This window comes from Sesamum indicum, linkage group LG8, assembly GCF_000512975.1.
Source record: "Sesamum indicum cultivar Zhongzhi No. 13 linkage group LG8, S_indicum_v1.0, whole genome shotgun sequence".
NCBI classification, from domain to species: Eukaryota; Viridiplantae; Streptophyta; class Magnoliopsida; order Lamiales; family Pedaliaceae; genus Sesamum; species Sesamum indicum.
The window spans coordinates 17,589,586-17,599,032 of NC_026152.1; the positions used below are offsets into that span (position 1 = coordinate 17,589,586).

General features: G+C 36.9%; 3 protein-coding genes across 3 annotated transcripts; all 3 read right to left on the reverse strand.

Moving 5' to 3' along the window:
* Positions 425 to 1,670, reverse strand: LOC105169139 (expansin-A13). Its single transcript, XM_011089442.2, has one exon. It carries the CDS (start codon positions 1,658 to 1,660, stop codon positions 752 to 754), a length of 909 nt encoding a protein of 302 aa, XP_011087744.1. The 5' UTR covers positions 1,661 to 1,670; the 3' UTR covers positions 425 to 751.
* Positions 2,432 to 6,260, reverse strand: LOC105169140 (probable kinetochore protein NUF2). Its single transcript, XM_011089443.2, has 11 exons — positions 5,953 to 6,260; positions 5,621 to 5,839; positions 5,429 to 5,519; positions 5,162 to 5,341; positions 4,815 to 4,904; positions 4,035 to 4,142; positions 3,767 to 3,820; positions 3,324 to 3,438; positions 3,089 to 3,246; positions 2,909 to 3,004; positions 2,432 to 2,697 (listed from the first exon to the last, which is right to left on the reverse strand). The coding sequence occupies exons 1-11, from the start codon at positions 6,111 to 6,113 to the stop codon at positions 2,641 to 2,643; spliced, it is 1,329 nt and encodes a 442-aa protein (XP_011087745.1). The 5' UTR covers positions 6,114 to 6,260; the 3' UTR covers positions 2,432 to 2,640.
* Positions 7,098 to 8,850, reverse strand: LOC105169425 (glutelin type-A 3). Its single transcript, XM_011089817.2, has 3 exons — positions 8,563 to 8,850; positions 7,589 to 8,294; positions 7,098 to 7,417 (listed from the first exon to the last, which is right to left on the reverse strand). Exons 1-3 carry the CDS (start codon positions 8,759 to 8,761, stop codon positions 7,291 to 7,293), a joined length of 1,032 nt encoding a protein of 343 aa, XP_011088119.1. The 5' UTR covers positions 8,762 to 8,850; the 3' UTR covers positions 7,098 to 7,290.

The following is a 9,447-nucleotide window of genomic DNA, read 5'->3' on the forward strand; positions in this document are numbered from 1 at the left end:
GAATTGGTACTGAATCCAAAACCTTGATACAAGGGAGAAAAGATGATGATGCTAAATAACCAATTTGATTGCTAAATTATGAACGTCCAAGAAATTGCAATTAAGAGTTGAGTGATTATGTATTTTTATTGTAGTGTTAATTTTATTATATGTTTGAAAAATTAAAATTATAATTATAATAACAATAGTTTGAGGTACATTCGTATCTCCGTATTCATACAACAAAAGATGGTAAATCATCAATCATCATGGATACATGTACATTTCTTGAGTGATTGAAGCACACTTGATATCGTGTTACAATTTTCTACACAATCAGTACATGAAATCATCGAATTTAACCACCAATCAAGGGAAATATTTGGCCTAATCAAAGCGCAATTATTCTCAAATATTACCAAGTTAAAAACGACAATCGCTTGTATATTTAAATATTAAGTATTTTACTCGAGTAATGTGTGTATAAAGACAAAAATACAATACATGACGCCAACTCAAATTTAAACATTTGCAGCTCCCATGGAGTAATGAAATATTTGGTAAGATGCAACATATACTCTTCTGATAGATTGAGGTTTTACGCTGCAAAAAGTGCACATGTGGAGATGATGATCAAATGTTCTTTCTCAGGTGGTTTTCTTGGACGTGTCAGAAAATTAGAGTAAGACACTACAATATGCAGTACAAGAAAAATTAGGCCAAGACTTGAGCCTAGGCCCCTACACTAGACACAACCAACCTCATCAAACTCCTACGATTCGAACTGCTTACCTTCGAATGTTTGCCCGAATTCCCAGTTTTTGGGGGCTACATTGTATGATGTTAGTGTAACTCCATCGCTGCTCGTAATTTCAAACGACAGCGGTTGGTTCTTTAAATCCGCGTTTATGTGCCAGTTTTGCCCCCAATTTCTCCCCATCGGAAGCCACCCCGTACGAGATCCCTTGATTTTCACCGCCGCTACATCTCCGGCGCCGGCGACGTTGCTTATCAGCACCGACAGGAATATTCCAGCGCCGCCGATGGTGAATCGCACTCCTCCCTCCTTCCTACACCTGATTCTTCGGTACTGCACAGGCATATTAGACGCCTTCCAAATAGCGATCTTCTCAAACGACTCTATGGGGAGCACGAAATGCGAGTTCGGGGGGTTGCACCGGCCGCCGCCGTCGGCCTCGAACCCGTAGTTGGGGGCGCAGAAATTGGTGGCGGTGACCGTGATGGAAGTGGTGACGATGATGGAAGTGCCGGGGATGCACCATCGGAGGTCCTCCACGCAGCGGATTTCAAAACAGGCGCCGCAGATCTGGCCCTTCTCGAAGAGGACGGTGCTGAGAGCAGCGGTGGCCTTGCCGTATCCGTTCTTTTCCAAGTCTCCGTAGCCGCAAGCGCCGCCAACAGCGTCGATGGGGTCGGCGGCAGCATAGTAGGTAGCGCGGGCGGACTTCCAGTCGGACTGAGCAGCAGAGGGAGTAGAGGGGAAGTAGTGGGAGCGGACGAGGAGCGCCGAGAGTGAGAGAGAAAGGAACATAAGGAGGCGGCGGCGCCCTGTTGGCATTGTGAAGAGTGGTGGAGTGTGAAAGGAGGGGGAAGAGGGAGTGAAGAGTGGAGTTCTTTTTTTGATATGGTGGAGTTGCTTTATGAGTTCTTGGCTTTTCATTATTTCATACTTATGCTACTTTCTTAAGTTGAAATTAAAGGCTTTGTTTTGTGGGAATGAAATTGAAAACACAGGGAGGGAAAATTATTACCTAAATATGTTTCCTCAACTCCAATTAATTATAGAATAAATACAATATATTTTGTATAATTGATTATTTTTTTTAAATTATACATAAATTAAATTATGAGTATATTATATTTATCATATAATTAATTTAATTTCAACCAAACTTATACGACAGTATAGAAAGGTCTAGTGACTATGTGTTGTGATTAGTGCAATATATATATAGATAGATAGATAGATCATGTAGATGTGTAATGGTAAATGGAAAACAGTGGTGTGTGCATGATGAAGAATGGCCACAAAAGAATCAGCTATGGCTTTTTGGCAATTAGTTGAGCAAAGAATTGATTTAGTGAGTGAGGAAGGGGGTTGGGCTGCTGTTTCCTAAGATTTAATAATTGCGGGAAGAGATAGTTCTGAATTGACGCAACCTAAAATCTCATTCAATGCCACATTCCTTCCTCTCATTGCTTGCATTTATTACACATCTTTTACAAGCCAAGCTACCCATAATTTTTCACAAGAAATAAAAAAGACCACACATCATCATACTTACTTCAAAGAAGAGATGAATGATATTATAAATCATAATTGCATTTATTAATTGATACAATGCAATTATTACTGCTCTACTCAATTTGATGAGATTCAAATTCAGAAACTCGACTCAGTGAAATAGCATCAACTAGGATTAGTTAAGAGTAAAAGAAACCTTCCTATACGGGAAAGGAGAGTAGACATACAAGATTTCGTTCCATCAGTTTCTCATATAAATACAAGATTCTTCAGGCATTCAGTTTCATAAGAGATAAAACTGTGACAGATATTTAACAATTTCCATGCTTCAGCAGGACAAAGCACACAGCTCAAGGGCAGAATTCATACATTCAGTTCCTTCCATGAATAACTTTTTAGTCTGCCTCGGTCTCCGCCACCGAATTGCTTATCAATTTTGAGTAGTTATTGAACTGCACACACAATTTATAATTATCAGAACAATTTGAGTAGGTTTAATTGCTCAATGGCTTGTGAATTAACTAATTTTATTAAGAGTTGTAGAAGTAAATTGATCGAGATTATGGCGACGGAATTAAGAAAATTGTAAGAAGAACAGAAAATCTAATTAATAAAGAAACAGAAAAAAATAACAAAAGAAACTATAAACATGAAAAGGTGTACCTCAGCCACAATTTCTTCACATTTACTGCCTAATTCTTGCATTGTGGCTTCTCCCTCCTCCTTTACAATATTTTTCTTTGAAATTATAGCATCCGCCTGTAAAACGTTACATGCATATAAATGTAAAATCAGACAATTAGTTCAATAAAGTAACCTTAGAAAATTGAGATATGTACATACCTCTGAAACCACAGATTCCACCTGTCTATGCCTCACTTCTAACGCCTTCCTCTTTGATCCCACTTCTAATTTTACATTATTTAACTCTTTGGTCACCTCCTCATGCTTGAGAGCTGTCTCTTTCTCCAACTGTCTTCTAAACTCTTTTAACTGGTCCGCTGCAGATTATATTGAACTTAAGAGCAAGAGCAAAGTAGAAAGAATAGTAATTCAAAGGAGATTAAACTATGGGTACCTATTGATTGTAGCTCCACAACTTTTGCTTCGAGTGACTTAATCAAAACTCCTTCATCACTGAGTTTGCTTTTGAGGACTTTAACATCTTTATCAACTGACTTCGCAGAATTTACCTGTTGGCACTTGGCAGTAATGAACAGCAAATCAAAGAATCAGACATGAAAACAAGTGCTTGCATTAGCCACATGGACTATCCTAGAGGTCACGTTTATTGATGTTACTTTTCCACTTCGATGCAGATTTGACAACCAAAAGAAAATAAAGGGAAGAAAGAATGACCAGATTTCGGCGAAATTAAAAACACAACGAATCCCCAAAAAGAGATATAAAAGATGCACCTTTGCAGTTTGACCCATTCCACTAAAGGTTTATATCACCATAAAATAGTAAAGGAGAACAAGGTCATGAAGCATAACTAATGTGCATTCGATATTGACAAACCTGCTCTTGTACTGCTTGCATCTGAGCGAAGTGTTTAGACATTTTCTTGCAAGCCTGAGGGCCAAAAAGAAAATCTCAGTAAGCTCATTGAATATCATCAAAGAGTCAAAATAAGTACATAAATGCGTTTACAATGAGTTCGTAAATGCAACTCCTGGAGTGAATTTAAATAGTAACAGAAACGGCCATGGCATACAATTCAGTCAACAAAAATATGGATGATTATGAAGGTCAAATTTTAATGTGACTAGTTCTAGACACAGAACACCTTAGCATATGCCTCAAGTATGGTGGTTTTATCCTGGAAAGCTTGTACTGCAGCTCTTTCAGCATTCTTTGTCTCAATTTGCACCAACTTTTTCTCCTCCAGAGCCCTCTGTAAAAGTTGGTCATAACAGTTTAGAAAATTGGGACAATCAAGAAAACAGATACAATAGACAGTTAGGCTATAAGGGTTTCAGCGGAATACTTCTTCAATCCAACCTATTAAGAAGGATCTTAGTCAGCTATGAATATATTGAGTAAGGCATGCTACACAATGTTAGACACAAAGAAAAAGTCTAAACATCAGGCTTAATTATAGGATAAGACAGACTTGAGTACCGGGTTTGGTTAGATGAATTACACATGGTATCTAGAGGAAGACAGACCGGTTGAAACAAAGTACTATGAAATAAGTTCACCCTTGAAATGACACAACAAAAATACAACATAAACAGGTTTCAGCAAATTAAAGTCACATACCAATGGTATAACCCAGTAAAGATGCAATGCATGGATAACCCCCCCAACATGATTGACGCCTTGGTTCCTTATTAATGCCTGAACAGTGGATCTGGTATGTTTATCAACTATATGACACCATCAGTTCGGGCATACACTGATACTCCCTATAAAGTATAACTTTATGTAGCCTAATCCTGTATCCTTTTTTGGCTTTGACGTGATTGGTCCATTGAACCATGGCATGGCACAGAAAACTCATGCATTTAAGACACAACAGCAAGTAGGCAAATTGATGCATATCAGCATTTAAGATACACATTACCTGAAGCTTGTCTGGTGACTGGACAATTTTGGACCGTAAATTGGCATTTTCTTGGACACTTTGGACTAACGCGAATTCTGCTTCAGATATCTGATATGCATAAGAATCAGGAAGAGTTACGACTAGAAACACAAACATATGCAAATCCAGTTTGGCAACTGATGTTGACAAAGGTAAAACTTAAGACATATCTTCGGAATAAACTAATATGGCTTGCCTTATATTAAGCTGTGAACCTTGCAAGGGAAATTGTAGTAGGCAAATATAAACATACAGATAAAACAGAAGAATCCACTTAAAGAATCCAAGATATTGAATGAAGACAAACATTAAGCCACAAGCCGAACCTTCTCATCCATTTCTTTAGCTTTCTCCTTCAATTGCTTAATTGAAGTCTTCAAGGTCATTTGATGCTTGTTAAGACCTGAAACAGTCTGATGAAGTTCCTTGACTTTTGAATTTACTTCTTGGACAAGCGGCACCTCCCTCTCTCTCAACTCTTCACACTCTGCTATCTCCGCATTCAACTGACGTTGAAAAATTAAGAAACAGGTATATACATCAATCAACATCTCATATAAGTATCAGCAAAAACCTTAGACTCAAAATAGTACCTGGGACATTCTATCTTTAGCAGCTAGTTCTCGCTCCTCAAAAAGATTCAAATCATCCCCAATAGGCTTCAATAGATCTAATTTTGTCTCTCTAAACCAAAATAAAAGTACAATTATTCATCGAATATAATTTCATTCTATTGCCCACCAGACAATCCAGAAGCAACCACCATGTATTTTTGCAAAAAAAACCTGTAGATGTAAAAATTGAGAAGGGCGCTGAGAAAGAGTTCCGTGCGTTCAGTCTCCGGCTTTATCAAGTCTTTCGGAGTGAAAGCCTTGGGGCAATTGACGGCAGCGACAAGCTCTCGGATTTTGTTGTACAAATTCATGACCTGAACTGAGTGCATGTGATGATCCGGGTTTTCAAGGAGTTCCAGCGCCCCGAACTCCATCTGCCCCTGGTCCTCCCTGGAGACTTATGGACATTATAAATGGAATTCAACAACTACGCACACAAGCATCGGGAAGGAAGAAAAGAAAAATCTAGAATCCACTAAGATTTAGGGTTAGTGTTTTCTCACTGAAGTGTGTCTATGAGGAGGAAAATTTGGGTGTAGAGGTTGAAGATAAGGTCTGGGTCTGGGCGGAGGAGATCCGCCTCCGACAGGGTGGCGATTTGGGAGTCCGCCAGCGCAGCAAGGATCTCGTGCCGAGGAAGTCTCGGGTACTCAAACTTCGACATCTCTGAGCCGACCTACTTCTGATGAGGATTGAGACAAAGCTTTCTGCCCACAAAGTGTTTGCGATATGGACGCACAGCTGATTACAGAGAGTGTGCTATGTGCCTGCAGTGGGGGTGAGGGGTGGAAATTTTCCCGCCTGCAGTGGGGATGTAAATCCATTCAATTTCCCAACAAGTCCGGACATCTCAATTGGATCGGGTTGGCCCGATTATTTAACGGGTCGATATAGGTTGCAAGGCCCAGTGGCTGAATACTGCAATTATTGATAAAGCCCATTTAAAATAATATTGATTATTGAACAATAATAATTATTTATTTAAGGAATATTTATATTTACACCCCTAATTTATAATTTATTTACATAAATTATCATTACCCTTATCTTTTATATAATTACAAAAATCACCCCTAACAAGTAATGCTATTGACGTTTTTGTAAAGTGTGTGTAATTTTTCAAAAACTATAGATGATTTATATAAATGATGTTCACATTTATAATGGGTATATATATAATTTTTTAAAATATAATAATAATTTATATACATAAATCATAGATTAAGAGTATAGATGTAATTATTCCTTTATTTAATAAGCCGTGACTATAATATTATAATAAAACCTCACAAAACTTAATAATTTTTCAAATATGAGTAAATTATTAAATATAGAAATCAAATGTATAAATAATCTGCAAGAAGAATAATGGGTTGAGAGTACATACAAAGTAGTAAAGATTTTGATGATTAAATTGGTAAAAGTGAACATCTTAAAACATCTCTAGTGATTTTTTTTAATTTATTTATAGACAATTATAATTTTATATGTATTTTTCACTAATATAAGTTGTTTCGTTATTTTTTATACTAGCTATCGTGGCACATCATTTTTGGTACATATAACAAATAAATTTTCACACTTAAAATTACGTTATAAATAATAATAAAATACATAATCAACACGTCATATTTTAAAAAATAAAATAAATAAACTTAAGAATACTATCAATACCAATGTTTTTGTTACAATATAAGAAACACACAATTATTGTGTAGAATTCATATTAGAAAATACAATACTTCATCCCCAGAAACACACTTGGGAGGTGCCCACCTCCTTATTACAGGTACAATCCAAATAATATAAAGCGCATTTCTTAAAAGTAACAACTAACAGTTTTATAAATTAATTTTCGATTTGAAAAATGCTACGAATTCTTGAGATACATTAAGTGCAGCTTGGAGGACGGGCGACGATAAAGCTTTCCAAGCCGATTCTTTTCCAGCCAATTGCCCTACTATCGGCCTGCAACCAAAAGTATCAAACAATCATTATTTTCAGTTTTAATCCATTATTGAGTGCTCAAAACCCTTTATTTCAACTATTTATTGGTCAAAACCATTTATTTTAGATTACTCTATGCTCGTTCTTTAAATTTTTTATTGCGAAAAAATAAAAAATGTATCCTGAACTTACCTTGAAGACGTGGAAAGACAAAAGAATTCCATTCCATGTTCACCGGCTAATTGAGTTGCTGCGAAGAACTTTGGCACCACGAATGCCTGATCTTCTTGCACGTCGGCATCCAAGACTCGGGTACCATTAAGGCCCATGATTTGAACCCGACCACTGCCTTTTAGGACATAAATGATTTGAGATCCGTTCACATTATAATACGGGTTTAGGATAGAGTGAGATTCTAGCCTCACCAGGCTAGCACTAAGCCCAATTTTTTCAAGCAGAGGAAAATTTTCGGCAGTTATTTCAGCATAATTGACTCCAGAAGAAATTAAATCATCCAAATTGAAAACATATTCTCTAGTGTCGCAATTGGATTGATTGGGCATATTTATTCCTTTATCAAGCTTGACAAGCAACGGATTAGCTTGGCTGTGTACTAGCGTCTCCGTTTCCGACTCTTTCAAGTGAAATATTTTAGTAATAAATTCAGGAGAAAATGTTGCCAGAACACCGATGGGCCCTGTCAGGAAAAAGTAGTCGAATTGGCCTGGACTGTAGGATTGGCTACTCTCACCTAAAAATATTATGGTGAAATCGGAATCACCACCGTTGAACCACCAGGAAATAGCCCCCATTTGCACCGGAATGGCGTCCCCTTTGTTGATTATCAGGACTTTCTCTTGTGGGTCATTTGGAAAGACAAGTCCTACTATGCATGTACCTGTTTTAAGCTAATTAGTAATTACTAAACTTAAAACACTGAATAATGACAAAAATTTGTGGAAATTAATTCAAAAATCGTCGTCGTTTTTCTATGGATATTATTTTCAAGAAAAATATTTGAATTTCTTTAGCATGCAAAGGCCGAACGTGGTTCAGGGATTTGTTCTTGTAAGCATTGCAATAGTTCAAGGACCTGTAAGTTCTCAAAGATCACCGGCACAAAATGTATTTCTACCCATTATTGTATAAGCGTAGACAGCACAAACCTTGGGCAACATAACCGATCTTAAAAGTGTCTGCGTAGTGCGGCAGAGCAAAGCCGCGCGGACGCAAAACCAGTTTTCCGGCGGCGACCTTGGCCTGGGGAATCGCGGGAGATTTGGCCCCTGTCCAAGAGTAGTATCCGCCGGCGTCGCCTTCATAGACAGTGGTGTCGGCAGGTTGGGGAGATAAATTGAAATCCATCGACTTATGAACTGTGTATGTATAAGGTAATGGTGAGAGTTGCGCACAAGCAATAATTGGAGGATGGTGTGTGTGAGTTTCAAGGCTGTGCGCCCCCATATATAATACAACACTATTAGTCTATTATTGAAGAGACAGTTCTGTAAGAAAAAATTAATACGCGGGCACACTCAAATGTGTGCGAAAATTCAAATATGCGTGCATAATTAATTTAAAATTTTTAAAATATATATGTATCGTAATTGGATAAAAAGTAAAGCATTAAAGAAAACTACTCTATAAGGGTAAATATATACATTTTTAGATGTATTAGTGTGTGAAAATATATAAAGATAATTTGGTCAGATAAAAATTTATTTGACTTTTAATAAGCCAATCGGACGGTAAATATGAATTTTGTTTCATAGCAACAAATTTGACGAATTTTAACTAATAAAGAGATTTATTGGACGAAAACAAACGACAAGAGAATTAGATATAATTTCTCAAAATATATAGGGTTTACGTGTAATTAAACAAAAATTATAGAAGAGAGCGATGTAATTATTTTATTATAAATTAAATGTATAATTATAGATGATGCACAATTTTATCATGTTACGGAACATATTTCAGGACAAGCTTTATGGTTATCAATTTGGTAATGTATAAAATTCCCGTGTTTTAAAAAGTCAGTCAAAAATTTC

What these genes read in the sequence shown, in the direction of transcription:
- LOC105169139 (XM_011089442.2), bottom strand. Translation starts at nt 1,660, where the DNA reads ATGAAAAGCCAAGAACTCATAAAGCAACTCCACCATATCAAAAAAAGA.
- LOC105169425 (XM_011089817.2), bottom strand. Translation starts at nt 8,761, where the DNA reads ATGGATTTCAATTTATCTCCCCAACCTGCCGACACCACTGTCTATGAA. An exon ending in GATCGGTTATGTTGCCCAAG is followed by an intron (nt 8,295 to 8,562) that starts GTTTGTGCTGTC and finishes AGCTTAAAACAG; the next exon opens with GTACATGCATAGTAGGACTT. An exon ending in TGTCTTTCCACGTCTTCAAG is followed by an intron (nt 7,418 to 7,588) that starts GTAAGTTCAGGA and finishes TTTTGGTTGCAG; the next exon opens with GCCGATAGTAGGGCAATTGG.
- LOC105169140 (XM_011089443.2), bottom strand. Translation starts at nt 6,113, where the DNA reads ATGTCGAAGTTTGAGTACCCGAGACTTCCTCGGCACGAGATCCTTGCT. An exon ending in CTCCTCATAGACACACTTCA is followed by an intron (nt 5,840 to 5,952) that starts GTGAGAAAACAC and finishes ATAAGTCTCCAG; the next exon opens with GGAGGACCAGGGGCAGATGG. An exon ending in GTGAAGAAATTGTGGCTGAG is followed by an intron (nt 2,698 to 2,908) that starts GTACACCTTTTC and finishes TTGTGTGTGCAG; the next exon opens with TTCAATAACTACTCAAAATT.